The sequence below is a fragment of the Epinephelus lanceolatus genome, chromosome 4, assembly GCF_041903045.1.
Source record: "Epinephelus lanceolatus isolate andai-2023 chromosome 4, ASM4190304v1, whole genome shotgun sequence".
NCBI classification, from domain to species: domain Eukaryota; kingdom Metazoa; phylum Chordata; class Actinopteri; order Perciformes; family Serranidae; genus Epinephelus; species Epinephelus lanceolatus.
Genome location: NC_135737.1, coordinates 33,588,387 through 33,604,875, shown reverse-complemented (window position 1 = coordinate 33,604,875; position 16,489 = coordinate 33,588,387). Strand labels below are relative to the sequence as shown.

The window sequence follows — 16,489 nt, the reverse complement described above, 5'->3', positions numbered from 1 at the left end:
GTTGAGCCGGGCCACATGTCTGGGACAAGGACAAAAAGACAGAGAGGGAAATGGGCAACCTGTTTCAAACAAAATGCAGTGAAAATATGTGCACATATATTAAGTGAAATAGGGTAGGATAGCTGACAAACTTTCATTAAATGTACATATTGCCACTCTAGTTAGGAAGTTTAAAGTGAACACTGCCTTTTATTTTAGAAATAAATCTTGTTTTACTTTCAGTGCTAAGAAAAACCATGCAGCCTCTTCCATTTTACCATGCGTCTCTACGTTTTATTACACATGCAAAGTCCCTCACTTATCACTGCGTTCTTTATGATTGGGTGGGTTGGATGTCATTGTCTACGCGCCGACAACAGCACTGGTATAGTTTTATCTATAAAGCAATGTTGGGCAAACTTCCGGCCTACCTCTGCACCCTTCTGTGTGTCAGCTCAGGTAGTTACCAGCTACGCTTCTCCAAGTGGGTGCTTTTTAATGTACCCCGGCGTTTTAACAGATCTGGGGGAAACTGCTTTCTCCTATTCTGCACCTTTAGATAAAGATCTAAAATTAGAATAACTTATATCCATTGATGAATATAAGGGCATCATAAAGAATGTGGTGACAGAGACATGTGCTTGTTTTTCTCAAGAGTCCACTATGTTTGAATAGTTGCTGTTTTATTGTGGATTTTGAATGTGTTCTGATTGGCTGCTACCTTGGCCAGGTCTAAAAAGAGATTTTCAATCTCAGTGGGACTTCTGGTTAAATAAGTTAATGAAATAAAAAATAAATATTAGTGGTTAGGTGGAGGAGTTTTACTGCAGCCTACATTTCTATCTCTTTTTACAACCCACATATTGACTTGGGATTCAATTTGAAACTTCTTTTTGGTGAAATGTGCTTTAATGTAAGAGTGAGATGTTTTTAGTAATGTATAACTTCTCACCGGCCACTCTCCTCTTCTCATGTTCAACAGGGTAAAGTCCATTTGGAGATGCGACTGAATGAAGTGATCACAGAAAACGGCTCCGTAGGTCAACACTTACTTGTCCGGTGAGTACCAAGATTCCCTGACAGTCAGGTGAGGCCTGATCCAGTTGGATCACAATAAGATTCATCACCAAATAGGTTTATTGACAAGGAATTTGCTTTGGGCTTCGGTGCACACATTAAACATGCAATAAACATATTTAAAGGAAATAACTGTAACACTCAAGAACATAAATATAAAATAGAAACATAGCAATTAAAATATGAAGAAGTTAATTTTAAACAGTGGTTCCCAACTGGTCCAGTCACAGGATCCAGATTTGTCCTTAGTTATTAGTTCAAGGTCCGCACAGTTTAAAATATTCAGCATTATATTTGCATTTGGCCATGTCGCCAAGCTAGTTTGCTGTCTCTGTTAAGTTGCTCTCCGTTATTCACTCATTCTGTAGCAGGATGCAGCACTTCAAGATAAAAACTCTGTGCTGGAAATTCACTGCACTTAAAAATAAAGTGTGTTTTTTACAAACTTGATGTGTTTGTGAGTCACTTACGGTTAATTCAGAATGGAACACGACCCGACAGTTGGGAACCAGTGCTTTAAAAAATACTGTAACATAACAAATGTGTGCAATAAAGCTGTTTCAGGATGAGAAAGCAGTATAGTTTTGTGCAGGATGCTCAAAAATTCTTATCAGGGGATCTGCAAAAGTTCACAGCACAGCAAATATGTGCAATGTACAGAGATAATAATCCAAGATATGCGCTAATGTAACACATTTAGACAGTGTCAATGGGGGTGCCACAGTGCTTTGCGCAGCAAGATACAAAAATACAGACAAAGGGTTCCTGCACATCCATAGAAAGTCTTAAAAGGCATTGAGGTATTTAATCTGAAAATAAGGCCTTACCTGCTATTAAAATGTCTTGAACTTTCAAAAAGTGTTACAAATGCTAAGACATAGGGAGGAGGATTTTATCATTGTTTTTACTGACTTTGCATTGTAAAATCTCAATAATTGGTGACATATTTTTATGAATAATTTACTAAATACTCGCATAAACGTCACACAGATTATGATAGTGGAACCAGCAACACTCCTACTTCGTTTCTAGCCGGGATTTTCAGCTAGCTAGCAGACAGTTGGGCTTCTGCTCAGTCACTGTACCATGGGAGACGTGGGGAAGTGCAGAAGTTCAGCAAAAATAACCGAGATATCGCAGCGTGACTGAAACCAGTACAAGACAATGCATACAAGGCATGGTGTAATTTTTGCCAAAAGTTTTTCAATCTCTACAACAATGGAAATCAGGGGAATGGAATCCCACATACAGAGTGACAAACACAAAGCCAACCATCAAGTGCCAGATATTTCCCAGTTCTGTTCTACCCTTTTCTCTGCCACGTTTCCACCCCCTTCTCCGATACCAGCACCGGGGTCAGCAGCGACAGATCTCCAAACATTTGACTGTATAGAAAGCAGAGGTACTGTGGTGTCTGAGTATGGTGACAAAAATTGGTCTTAAATTTCATTCCAAGTGGCATTAAAAAACATGTCTGTAGGAGCCTTGCATACAAGGCACTCAGAAAGCACAAGCTACATCCATGTGTAAACCAACTACACATCATGTCATAATGAAAAGGGGAAATTAAAGAGACAAATTAGACAACGTTTGAACCCTCAGCCACAGATATATATTGCACAATCAGGAATCAGAGAAGTGAATACAGAAACATGAAGGATAATTATCAGGTTTTTAAGTTTCTCAGACTCTTTTGTGTGGTTTGATGGGAACACGCAACAGCTCGCTGTCCTGCACAGTCTGAAAGGTCAGGGTGTCTTTGTCCACACTATTCTGAAAACAAACACAAAGTGTATTGTAGCTTTGTTTCAGAGGCCGTAACAACAACTGTAGCTCGAAAACATTTCCTCTTCTCCTCTGAGCTCCAGTGACTTCAGCCAGTCAAATGATGTTCAGTTGCATACACTGGAGGTACATAAGAGAGACACCAAAAGAAAGGTTGTGAAGGTAGTTATTAAAAAGGAGTCATCACTGATAAGATCATATCATTTGTCAATCTTAGCTTTCAGTGGGTTGTTTTAGGTTTTGTGTGTGTCACTATATTACCTTATTTGTCACATTTACTGCCCAGCTGTACGTTTGACATCAAAAAGTCGTCAGTGTTCACCAGATGACATGTAAGGCTTCGGGTGTGGTCTGCTCAAAAGGAAGCACTCACTGAAGAATGAGATTGAGCACACACACACACACACACACACACACACACACACACACACACACACACACACATACATACAAGTACACAAGTATATGTGTGTGCGTGTCAGCGCTCATGCTGTTTACATGTGTTGTTTTGCATCCCCCATTCATACTTGGAGAGCAGGGCAATGAGGAGGAAGTGATGGCATCTGAGCAGGAAGCCTGTGCTTCTCACACGGCAACCGCTGTGGTTTTCTGCTGCCGTCATTCACTGTGTCTCTCGGATTGTTTGCTTAATCCTTCACCTGCTCACTGTCAGTGTGTGTGCATAGATGGTGATTCTTTTTTTTTACCAACAACACCCTGATCAGACAAGTGTAAGTTGAAATATAAGGTGTGAAGCTTATCATGTGCACACCTCTAGTCATCCTGTTGCAGCGTACTCAGTCACCAGAGATGGTCGGAGCAGAGCGAGATGGGGTTGAGATAAGAGACGTAAAGGAGACTGTAGGGAATATTGTCATGACACCCTGGAAGATGATACACAAACATCCTGACATTTGCTCTGCTTGGCTTCTCCCTCTGGCCTCACTTAGTGATGAATTCATTCTTATTCTCCAGTGACTCCTGCTTAGCAGCAACATCCTGTTTAGGGTGCCCACAGTGTCTGTTTGTTGTCACCTAAAACACCTGTTTAAAAAAAAAAAAAAGCAGTGGTCGCTGTGTGACACGAGCCAAACATGAGGGCAAAGCACAATTTCTAAACGAAGACCATAACACCTCTATATCAATGCATGGTGTTGTTTTAAACTGTTGACACAATGGCCATTTGAGAACTGAGGAGTTGGTAACAATGTAATTTTAAGTAGCAATCCTGACAATTGATGGCAGATTAAAGAAGCCTGAAAACTGATGAATTTGACAAAAATAAAACATAAAATAGTTTTGAATCACAACCAACTTCATAACGATATGTTTGCCCTCTGTGTCCAGTGTTGCCTCCAGGCATCATGACCCTTGTTTCCCCAACAAAATGCAACACCGTCTTACAGGAATCAGTGTCGCAACAAGAAGGGATGAGCCAATAAATAGAAAAACACACAAGACTGTGCGATGTGTTTGAAGTTTAAAGCTACAGCTGGTAACTTTTATGAAAATAACTTCTTGCCGCATTTGCTGAAATTGTCACTATTCTGAAAGAGAATATACACAGATGTTGTGTAAAAGAAAAAAAAAAAAAAATATATCACGTCCCTCCTTCTCTTCCTACTTCTTCCAATGGCATTTGCTGGAATTTACCCTGGCACACCAAAAAACAACCAATCAGAGCCGAGGAGTTTATAACATACCTGTCAATCATGTGAATCACTCTTTGAACTTTGGTCAAACTGTCAGCGCTGATCAAAAATAAACTAGCCTCGCCTCAAATGTTTCAGAAACATATTTTAGTGTACTGTTTAGCTGTAAAATGACAGTTTTGCTCCAGTTGGTCTGCCGTGTTTTGTTTTGTTTTGGCTTGACTGTTCTCAAAATAGCGGCTGGGTCACAAATGTTCTCATTTTACAGCTAAACGGTACACTAAAATATGTGTACTGTTAAGCTGTAAAATGAGAGTTTTGCTCCAGTTGGTCTGCCGTGTCTTGTTTTGTTTTGTTTTGGCTTGACTGTTGTCAAAGTAGCAGCTGGGTCACAAATGTTCTCATTTTACAGCTAAACAGTACACTAAAATATGTTTCTGGAAACATTTGAGGCGAGAAGTGAGCAATGCAGTAACAGAATCTTGAGCGTTACCTAGTTTGACAGTTTGACCGCAGTTCGCAGGCAGGGTGTGTCATGTTTTACAGCTGCTTTAGAGACTCCTCGGCTCTGATGTTTTATTTTTTATGTTCAGGTGCAACAATGCCATTAGAAGCACTACAAGGCGATAGAGTAGACAGATGAGTATGCTATTTTTTTATGATATTCATTTTACTTCTGTGTCAAAACGGTGACAGTTTCAAATATAACAGAAAGTTATTTTTTCATAAAAGATACCAACTGCAGCTTTAAATGAAAATTTTTATTTTGTCCTAAGCAGGGTTGCAGCAGTATACTGGTTTCAGGGTATATCGTGATATAAAAGTTGATGGTTAGCATATTGTGTGCTTATCTATAATATTGAAAAAAATGCAACTGGACAAAATGGTTTCAATTTTTAATTATTGTATAAAAACATTTGTTCAAACAACAACAAGCCTTCCATTTTCATTGTTTTAAGGGTCATTCTGATTGATGATAATACAAATTCTGTAATACCTTGATACCGTGAAACCACGATATTTTCTGAGATGGTTACCGTACTGTAAAAATCTCATATTGTTGCAACCCTAGTCCTGAGTCAACATAAATCAGTTAGCTCTTTGTACAGGAAGTGCATTTTTAAGAAGCATTAGTGGTGTTTAAAGTATTATTTTGTATAGAATGCATGAGTTTATCCTGATTTTAATTTAGGTAAAAAGTTAAAAATGTACTGTATTAGTAGTTTTTACATCATAATCATGTGTTTGTGTGTAGCGTGTGTGAAAGAAAACAAGAGTCGTGACTCGTGACGAAAGAGTTAGGTCGATTTTTATCTTTTTATGGGCTATTTCTTGGCCTATTGAGTTGGTTTTAAAGTTACTGAAGTTGATGCCCACTGCACACTGATCTGTTCCGTAGTGGCACACTCAACACGTCAATACAAAGATAATATGTCTTCTTTGAAAGTCATAATTGTCTGTTAAGTTTGGAGGTTAAGAGACCTCAGCTTTTGTACGGTGGTGCCTCCTGGGGAAACGTTTTCCTGATTGTTCATAAGTGTCCTGTTACAAGTAACCTCTTTTTTGTTTGTTTGTTTTTACTCAGTGCTGTGACAATGCAGGCTGTAGAGGCTTAATAGCATTAGAATTTCCACTCAGGCATCTGTTGAACCAACAAGAAATTATTTACCATTTATGCTCTCAGGAAGACATGGTGTTGAAAGCTAAGCTCTCCCAAGGTCTGCGTCACTTTCAAGTCTGTCGATTTATAATTGTTTAAAATATTGTTTTGTTCTAAGATGATTAGTTTGACAGTAACAGTAAGAGCAGTGGATTGTCTGCCCAAATTCTGCTGCTAAACTACGTACATAAAAATGATTTCTGACTAATACTTCAGGTGGTGGTAATGATGTGAATTAACACAGTCCTACAGTCATTTTTATTAATGGTGTCCCTCCCTGTTTCTGTGTCTCCAGGATAATAGAGTGCCAGGGACTGCCTTTGATCAGTGGGCAGAACTGTGACCCCTACGCCACCGTGTCACTCATTGGACCTGCCAGGTAACTAAAGGGAGCAAGGGTTTACAACATACACACATGATATTCTGTACATGTTTTAGGTGTAGAATCAGCAGCATGTTTGCTCCCTTTTAACTTCTTGATTATGCATTAATAATATTATGATATATCATTATAAATGGAAACTTGCACCAATGTCCTTAAATAAACACTGCACAGTTGTTTTCCAAATTAAAAATTAAGAAACAAAAAGCTAGAGAAATAAAACTAAACTGGAGTATTAGACACACAGATCAGGTGTTGCCTTCTCCACATGCACAATGTAGTGTGACATATATCCGTTTTATGAACATCATATCTGGTACCTGTCAGCTCTACAGTAACCTTACTTTAGCTTCCAACCTACTAATCACAGTGCTGTTTTGTCCTTAAGTTAGTTAACACTACTTCGCATTTCACAGTTTGCTTTTTTCATATTGTTAACAGCATTTACTGTTACTTTTTGTATATAGTGTTTTTGATTCCAGCCCCCACCTATGGGTGTAGAGTGCTTCTTAGTCATTAGTTCAAGGTCCACACAGTTCAATTTATTCAGTGTCGTACTTGCGTTTGGCCATGTCATCGAGCTAGTTTGCTGTCTTTGTTAAGTAGTTGTCCGTTAGTCACTCACTCTACAGCAGGAAACAGCTCTTCAAAATGTGCTGGAATTAACTGTATTTCAAAATAAAGTGTGTTTTTTACTAACTTGACACGCTCATACGTTGCTTGCAGTCCATTCAGGATGCGACCCATGATCCACTTTGGGATTGCTACCTAACAGTTGGGAACCACTGTCTTAGATAACTGTTAGCGGCATTGGCTATCCACTCAGAGTAGCACCAACGTTAGCCTGATTTTCAGAGCTTTGCTACAGCCTCATAAATTTGATTCATTTTAGTAGCTAGCTAGGTTAGCTGACTGGCTTATCTGGCTATTAAAATAATCAAAAACACTATATACAAAACCAACAATATGTACAAAGCTAACTGTGGAAAGTGAAGGATCACTAAGGTCAGAGGCGAAGGTAACATGACTGTAGAGTTTACAGAAAGTAAACTTGAAATTAGAATGGATATACGTCACACTACACTGTGCAAGTAGTGTATTATCAAGCTTTTCTAACAATGTATCAAATGACTGTGTCAAAATATGCGACAGCGTGAAAGGGGTTGGTCATAGTAATGAACCTATAGCCAGTAATCATCATAATCTGCTGCTCCCCTTGGCTCTACAGAGCTTTATAATTGCAGGTCACTGTTTGGCTCTCCGACACACACCTTAACTGTTTTGGTTCAGTGTCACCGCTCTCACATCATCATTTTTTTCAGCGGAAAAGCTCTAAAAACCTACTGGACAGTATCTGCTCCTCACTAAGAGCTTAGAGACTAGCTGGTGAACATAGTGGAGCATTTAGCAACTAAAGGGTCAGATATTTTAATCAGGAGTTGATATGGACACAAACTCGACTCCAAATGAATTATAATGTTGGTCTGAACAGTGTTATGACAGTATTGTGTTTGTTTTTTGCCCCCATGTGACCTAAAAAAGCAGTTATTACAAGTGTCACAATAAAATGTAAATCAGTTCTTAATGGACTGAGCCAGCGGAGGGTGGCTAACACTAGTGTGCTATCTTTGATCCATTTTGCAGCAAACTGCAGTCGCTAAAGGAAACTGAGGCTGAGGCGGTAGTGTCATGACTCGCAGTGATCTAATCTTGAGTACACTGGTGACACTGTGAGCTTTGTTTAGATCACTAGATAAAAAAAAAAAAAAAATTGATGTTCCTCATTGAAGATTTTTATAAATGGCTGTAATCTTGATGCACAGAAATCAAAACGGAATCTAAAAAGCGATGGTAACCACATGTAAGGCAGAGTAGCTCTTGTGATGATCAGTTTGTGATGTGACATAGTTTCTCTAATGTGCCTCCTCAGATCTGACCAAAAGAAAACAAAGGTAAAGAAGAAAACCAGCAACCCTCAGTTTGAAGAGACCTTCTTCTTTGAGGTAACTTTTATTCGGCTCACTTGAACACTGTTTGTGTAAGTAAGCCTGTAAATAAGCTTTGGCATGTCCACCCTCAGGTCACACGGTCCAGCAGCTACTCTAAAAAGTCTCATTTCCAAGTGGAGGACGAGGACATTGAAAAACTTGAGATCAAGTAAGTTTGTTTTTCTCCCCCTCCTCTCCTTTGTATGTTTCACTTTCTGTGACTCTCCCTCCCTGCCTCTCTCTCTCTTGTTTCCCCTCTATAGTCTTGACAGAAGAAAAATTATTTCTTAACAACTTGAGGACAAAAAAGTGAATTTAGATCTGGTGTGTTCTGACTACTGATAGAGAGCCTTGGTTTCTGGTTAAGGATATGTGGGGCTTCCCTCACAGTGGACTCATAGCTCACTGGGTAAGACTAGACAGAGTCAAAGGTAAACACTCATGCATGGGTTTGAGGTTTGGATTTGAGGTGGTGTCATTGCACGGGTGTTGTATTGGCTTCTATGCACCAAGCAGGTAAGCACCACTCCAGTAGTGACATTTATTTTGTCCCTTTTTGCCATATTGGAACTGGGTGTTTATGTGTTTGTGCTGAACACACACAGCAATGAAAAATGTGCCTTCCTGGATGTACATTTGATGGCGTATATTTAGAGATGAAATACTTTCCTCACTTCCTGTCTTCTGCCTTTGCAGAGTTGATTTGTGGAACAATGAGAATCTGGCTCAGGATGTGTTTCTGGGGGAGACGCGGGTCCCGGTCAAGATCCTGCGGAGCGACCACATCCACAAAGCCTGGTACGGATGGGACAGAAGATTTTTGTTTTTTAATTTCTGACATTATTTTGCTCCAAACAAACACAACCAGCATCCATAATTCTGCTTTTTTTTCTCCTGTCACAAGACTTACACTATTTGAAACGTCTGCTAAGCTCACTCTTTACTGTGGTTGTGCCAGTGGTGGATTTCCGATGTTCACCGAAGATAAACATCCAAAAATCCATTATGAAAATCAAAGAAAAATGTTTGTTCTAGCTCCAGATCATGGGTCACATCCATCAGATTTAATTAACTCTTCTGACTTTTATTTTCCACAACCGTCAGTTCTCTTTCCACTGTCCTTTTCCACAAAACACCTGTTTAAAAATCTTTTATTTAAACTCAATTTAGACTAGTTTTCTTGTTTGTTAAGGATGTGGTTCAATTACAAATCTTTTTTTCACGGGATTAATTAAGGTACATCAAAATATCTAAAAGAAAGAAATAAGAATTAAACTGTTAATAAAAAAAAAAAAAAAAAGTTTGTAGCCGAAACTGAAAATGTGGTTGCTATTATAAGTCACTTTATATTTTAACCAGTTAGAGTCAGTCATATAATTTATTAATTATATACATATATATGTATAAAATGAATAAATATTATATTTTTATATAACATTACATATAAATATTATGATTTATATATTATATTCATTAAAATATTTATATTAATTTAATTATTTTAAATATTTGAATATTTTTTGAGCGACTAAACATAAAGTAAATGTCAAGAGTATAAATGAAAGTAGAAATCAGTTAAACACAGAAAATAAAGCAGCTTAGACAATTTCTGACAGCTCCTGGGGGAAGGCCGAACGAACTCGTAGTGTTGATATGAACACAGTGATGCAGACATTACTGTAAAATAAACAGATACAGACAGTAGCTTTGTGTTACACCTCTTTTATCTACTAACAATAATCCAATAATCAAACATAGTTAAAAATACATTGAGCAAAACCACTTTTTTGTTAATATTGTGTTTACTTTTTTCCCATTCACCTCATAATTTATTTCATTTATTTGACTCACGACCATATCACATGGTGTGGAGCACAAACATTACATACAGTAACAAAACAATGGCACAAGGCGTGTTACTGAAACAGAGGAAGGACATAGTTCAATGGTGTTCATTATGTCTTTAGTTTCTGATGAAGACTTTAGTTGTTCTTTTATCTCAGACATGTGTTAGGATGTTACATACCTTGACATGTTTCGGGGGAAACTTCTGCCTTCCTCAGAAGTGTCACTTGGTGGTGGCTATGACGCATCTTTATCAGCTCATCGGTCAATCAGCTGATACTAGGGAGCGTGACTGACAGGACAGTCACGCCACCTGCTACACACACAACAAATACCGGCGTTGGATCAAGGAGGCTATCGAAATAAGGAAGCGGTGCCCAGGGATGATGAACAGAGATGAGGGGGCATACATACTCTCCCACACCTGGAGCAGCGCCCTGGAGAGGCGGTGGGGACAGCAGGTGGTGTGATCGTCCTGTCAAAACTGACAGGACGGTCACGCCTCCCTAATATCAGCTGATTGACAGATAAAGACGCATCACAACCACCACCAAGTGACACTTCTGAGGAAGGCGGAAGTTTCCGCCCAAACATGTCAAGGTGTGTGACATCCTAACACAAGTGTGAGATAATAATAAAAGAACAATCATTAGAAGAAGGACATTCTTCAATAAAGCCTAGTTAACAAATTACTTTTAATTTAAACATAGATGAACGGTTTAAATAATACCTGTCTCTGTAAGTCATTAAGCTCACATTCTGACATTCAAACGTGATTATCATCACAGAGGCTGCACATCCTCTGGTTTCTGTCCATCCCTTTATATTTTCCGGTGACTTCAGGAATTCTGGTGTTATTTACTCTAAACAGCCTGTCTGTACCTTTGGTTTTCATGCAACAGATACTGTGCTTAAAACTCTAGTTTGATTTTGACATACAGTACAGGCCAAAAGTTTGGACACACCTTCTCATTCAATGCGTTTTCTTTATTTTCATGACTATTTACATTGTAGATTCTCACTGAAGGCATCAAAACTATGAATGAACACATGTGGAGTTATGTACTTAACAAAAAAAGGTGAAATAACTGAAAACATGTTTTATATTCTAGTTTCTTCAAAATAGCCACCCTTTGCTCTGATTACTGCTTTGCACACTCTTGGCATTCTCTCCATGAGCTTCAAGAGGTAGTCACCTGAAATGGTTTCCACTTCACAGGTGTGCCTTATCAGGGTTAATTAGTGGAATTTCTTGCTTTATCAATGGGGTTGGGACCATCAGTTGTGTTGTGCAGTAGTCAGGTTAATACACAGCCGACAGCCCTATTGGACAACTGTTAAAATTCATATTATGGCAAGAACCAATCAGCTAACTAAAGAAAAACGAGTGGCCATCATTACTTTAAGAAATGAAGGTCAGTCAGTCTGGAAAATTGCAAAAACTTTAAATGTGTCCCCAAGTGGAGTCGCAAAAACCATCAAGCGCTACAACGAAACTGGCACACATGAGGACCGACCCAGGAAAGGAAGACCAAGAGTCACCTCTGCTTCTGAGGATAAGTTCATCCGAGTCACCAGCCTCAGAAATCGCAAGTTAACAGCAGCTCAGATCAGAGACCAGATGAATGCCACACAGAGTTCTAGCAGCAGACCCATCTCTAGAACAACTGTTAAGAGGAGACTGCGCCAATCAGGCCTTCATGGTCAAATAGCTGCTAGGAAACCACTGCTAAGGAGAGGCAACAAGCAGAAGAGATTTGTTTGGGCCAAGAAACACAAGGAATGGACATTAGACCAGTGGAAATCTGTGCTTTGGTCTGATGAGTCCAAATTTGAGATCTTTGGTTCCAACCGCCGTGTCTTTGTGAGACGCAGAAAAGGTGAACGGATGGATTCCACATGCCTGGTTCCCACTGTGAAGCATGGAGGAGGAGGTGTGATGGTGTGGGGGTGTTTTGCTGGTGACACTGTTGGGGATTTGAAGGCACACTGAACCAGCATGGCTACCACAGCATCCTGCAGCGACATGCCATCCCATCCGGTTTGCGTTTAGTTGGACGATCATTTATTTTTCAACAGGACAATGACCCCAAACACACCTCCAGGCTGTGTAAGGGCTATTTGACCAAGAAGGAGAGTGATGGAGTGCTGCGGCAGATGACCTGGCCTCCACAGTCACTGGACCTGAACCCAATGGAGATGGTTTGGGGTGAGCTGGACCGCAGAGTGAAGGCAAAGGGGCCAACAAGTGCTAAACACCTCTGGGAACTCCTTCAAGACTGTTGGAAAACCATTTCAGGTGACTACCTCTTGAAGCTCATCGAGAGAATGCCAAAGCAGTAATCAGAGCAAAGGGTGGCTATTTTGAAGAAACTAGAATATAAAACATGTTTTCAGTTATTTCACCTTTTTTTGTTAAGTACATAACTCCACATGTGTTCATTCATAGTTTTGATGCCTTCAGTGAGAATCTACAATGTAAATAGTCATGAAAATAAAGAAAACGCATTGAATGAGAAGGTGTGTCCAAACTTTTGGCCTGTACTGTATGTATCACATGATGTCATACGTCTGAGCTCACTTTGACACTGATTAGCCTCTGTTCAACAGTTTGCTTTAACTAGATCATGTTGTTGCTGCAAGCACTTTAGTAGAGCTGCCAGTCCGCCACACTCTCTTCACATTTACGTCAACTGCATGCAGTCAAATGTTTTCACGTACATGGGCCTGTTGTTTCTCACTAAATGCCTTTTTGTCCTGCCGTGGCTAAAAATAAATCGGCCCATATTAGATTTCCAGGTGAGATAATGGGAGATCTGTGCAGCGTACATGCACCACTCCTGTCTCGTGTTTGTTATCAACTAGAGATGTGATTTTTACTGGACTGCAGAAACATCAGGGACATAACTGGAAATAAGTCCAGGGTGCTCTTGTCCTGTCCCTGCAAAAGTCGTTGTGTTTTATCAATAAATGTATTAGATTATTTTTAAATGAAGTAGTGTTAGTAGACTGAAGTCGCTCTGACGTGATGGCCTGGTCACCTTCGTCTAAACTAGATCAGGTCTTCACACTTGGCAGTGGCAATTTTATTTATATAGCACATTTTATTATGCTTAAACTCAAAGTGCTTTACATTAAAAGACAACATGTAGAAGAAAATACAAGAACATAAGAAGCATACATAATTGTAAGAATACAGGAGAGTACAAGTCATCAACACAATCACTTGTAGAGCTTCTTGTTTTAGAGTCGTTATGTTGAGCGACTCCTCCCTGCTCATTCACTGGGACAACCTGAACTGTTAAGTTTTCCATAGCTTTAAGATGATTTGAAAAATCACCCTGGATTCCTCAGCGTTTGGCAGTTCTTCCTCTGTGTGGGTGTTTCCTAGCTTTGCGTCAGTGTAGGTGATATGGGATTATGCCAGATAGCAATCTGTTAGTACATGAGGGCCGTGAGTTGAGTGCGTGGGTGGCTTTTTGCATGGTGGCAGTACCTCATGTCCTGTGTTTATGCTGGAAATGGTCCATGTTCCATACACTTAACAACTGTTCAGCTTCATGAAATCAGCACAGGTGATCTGTTCACTTCTTCCTAGAAATGACTCTGTGTAGCGTGATTACAGCTCAGGCAGGTTATGGACGAGCCCACTGTATGTAGCTGCAGCTTTTTGAAGCACTGCAGCTCAACTCTGCATTTAATCATTTTGTGTTTTGCTCCACCTTTTGGCTCTTTGGGAGACGTGCATGCAGCAGAAATATGAGCAGTATTCTCTTACCTATTTAACAAATCCTTTGATTTTAAGTCAAAGGTATTTAGTCCATCAGAATTGCTAAAACAGCTGTCTTCCTGCTTCTAGGGTGTATACAAGTAGGTGTTAGCTTCACTGAGTCGTTCCTGGAGCTGCTTTTTATGAGGAGTTTGAGCTACTTTCATCTTGGTGACACTTCAGAGCAACAGTAGCTACAGTAGAATACCCTCCAGGTGTATTAGTGTATACGCAGTAGAGCTGCAATCATCAGTCGTTTAGTAGATTAGCTGATAGAAAGGAAATTTATCACCAGCTATTTTGATAATTAATCGTTTTGGTCATTTTTTTAATGCAAAAATGTCAGTTTCAGCCTCGTTAATGTGAGAATCTGATGCTCTTTTTCCGCATTTATGAGAGTAAATCAGGAGTCTTTGGGTTTTGGACTGCTGATAGGACCAAAGAAGCATTTTGAAAATTTCTCTTTGTGCTCTGGGAAATTGTGATAAACAATTTTCAAATAATTGTGAAAATAATTGTCAGATTTATCAATATTTAAACAGTCATTAGTTGCAGCCCTAATCTCTAATAGTCTCTTGAATTATACATCAGACATTAATGTGTTTAAACACATCATTCAAGAATCTTCTGTTTGTTTTTGTGTCCCGTTTTATTATTTTTGCAAAGAGCTTCCATGCTCGTTGGGTAAAACATGTTAAAGGCTGATCTAGAAGAGCTTTGTGATGCTGATTTATTTCCAAGGGCAGCATTATCCCAGTTAGAAAACAAATGAATGAATAAATGACTTAATCTCAAACCAGAAATAAAGAAATAAACATAATAAAAAACAAAAAAGACAAAGATAACAGTTTCTATAAAGGAGTAGGTAGAAGTAAAGTTTATGTCTCTACCCCTTTTCTTACATTTCTGCTTTTAACTCATAAATTGTTTCAACAAATTCCCAACTTTATTTACAACTAATATATAAGTGTCCAAGTACCACCCAGTGTTACAAAATAAATATGCACTCCCCTAACACAACCTTTCCTCGTCTATATATCTGCCAAAAATATATTTTTTGTATTTGCACACTGAAAATACACAGACCCCTCTGAAATTATAACCCCCCCCCCCGGTCACAAACCATCTTGTGAATGTTGCCTGGAAGTGAATTATCTTGCACTTTAAACATGATTATTGTAGTTTTAAATCTGACCAGATCTAAAAAATTGAATGCATGTGACTTTAAAAAAACAGTGTGGTCGTGTGTGTTTCCTGTACCCCACATTGTGAACTGTCCTGATTGCTCTCTTTTGAAGGATGTATAAGTGTAAGTGTTGCCCCAAACTTGAAAGTATTTCTCCTATTCAACGACTCTGTAAGTTGCTTATGTATGTGTGGTGTTTAACAGAAACATCAGAAACAAAAAATATTGATGAAGATACTTTTTGTTCTTTATTTTGAGAGGTTTAATTCCATGTGCAGATACTCTCCTTTTTTCCTTTTAGCTGTCCTTTTTTACCCATAATAATAGCACAGTTAGTGTCTGATGTATTGAGCAGATGGTTTCAGGTCAGCAGGATCAACCATCCCATCAGCCTCCATTTTTCTGAATCTGGTAGTGAGCCTAAAATTATTAGGCCCATGTGTAATTTTAGGTAGGTTGTGTTATGTTTTGTGTGTGCTAGGTTTGTTAGGTTGAACTTGGTCGGTTTCTAAGGAAATTGGTCGGTCATGAAGTTGAAAACGCTTGTTTTTCCACGTACCACAGTAACATGGTGTCTTTCTTCCTGTGCTCTAACAGGTATCTCCTCCAGCCTAAAGGGAATGGCAGCAAGTCCAAGTCTGATGATTTGGGATCCTTGCGTTTGAAGCTGACCTACATAGAAGACACGGTGCTGCCATCTACCTGCTACACACCACTCTGCAACCTGCTGCTCAAATCCCCAGATGTGAAGGTGAGACAGACGCTTCAGCTTTTCCTTTGTTTGTAAAATGTGTTAGAAATATAATAATGAAGTTGATCAGTTTCACCTCCTCTAAATACTCTCATTATATTTCACCCTCCTTCAGCCCATCTCGGCGTCAGCAGCACACATTTTGGGGGACATCTGCAGAGAGCGATACGAGGCTGTTCTGCCCACGGTTCGACTGCTGCTCCACCACAATCGCTTTGTGCCTTTTGTCTCTGCTGTGGCAGCACTAGAGCTGGAGAACACTCAGTGAGTACTTACACATGCAACCTACAGTACATTATAGTACAGTACAGGTACACAGTGGCGTGTAGACTCTTAGACATGTACAAGATAAATATCATGGGCCACGCTGTTACCTCTCAAAGCCTCAAAGCATTTAAGTAAAGTTCCTTTTTTG

At 39.3% G+C, this 16,489-nt stretch overlaps 1 protein-coding gene across 1 annotated transcript in view; it reads left to right on the top strand.

Moving 5' to 3' along the window:
• Positions 1–16,489, top strand: part of rasa2 (RAS p21 protein activator 2) — a 46,291-nt gene that overhangs the window by 13,819 nt on the left and 15,983 nt on the right. The window contains exons 5-11 of the mRNA XM_033631365.2: positions 962–1,038; positions 6,449–6,532; positions 8,466–8,538; positions 8,616–8,692; positions 9,220–9,321; positions 15,921–16,074; positions 16,190–16,338. Of these exons, the coding sequence (XP_033487256.1) occupies positions 962–1,038; positions 6,449–6,532; positions 8,466–8,538; positions 8,616–8,692; positions 9,220–9,321; positions 15,921–16,074; positions 16,190–16,338 (716 nt within the window). The remainder of the gene's footprint in view (positions 1–961; positions 1,039–6,448; positions 6,533–8,465; positions 8,539–8,615; positions 8,693–9,219; positions 9,322–15,920; positions 16,075–16,189; positions 16,339–16,489) is intronic.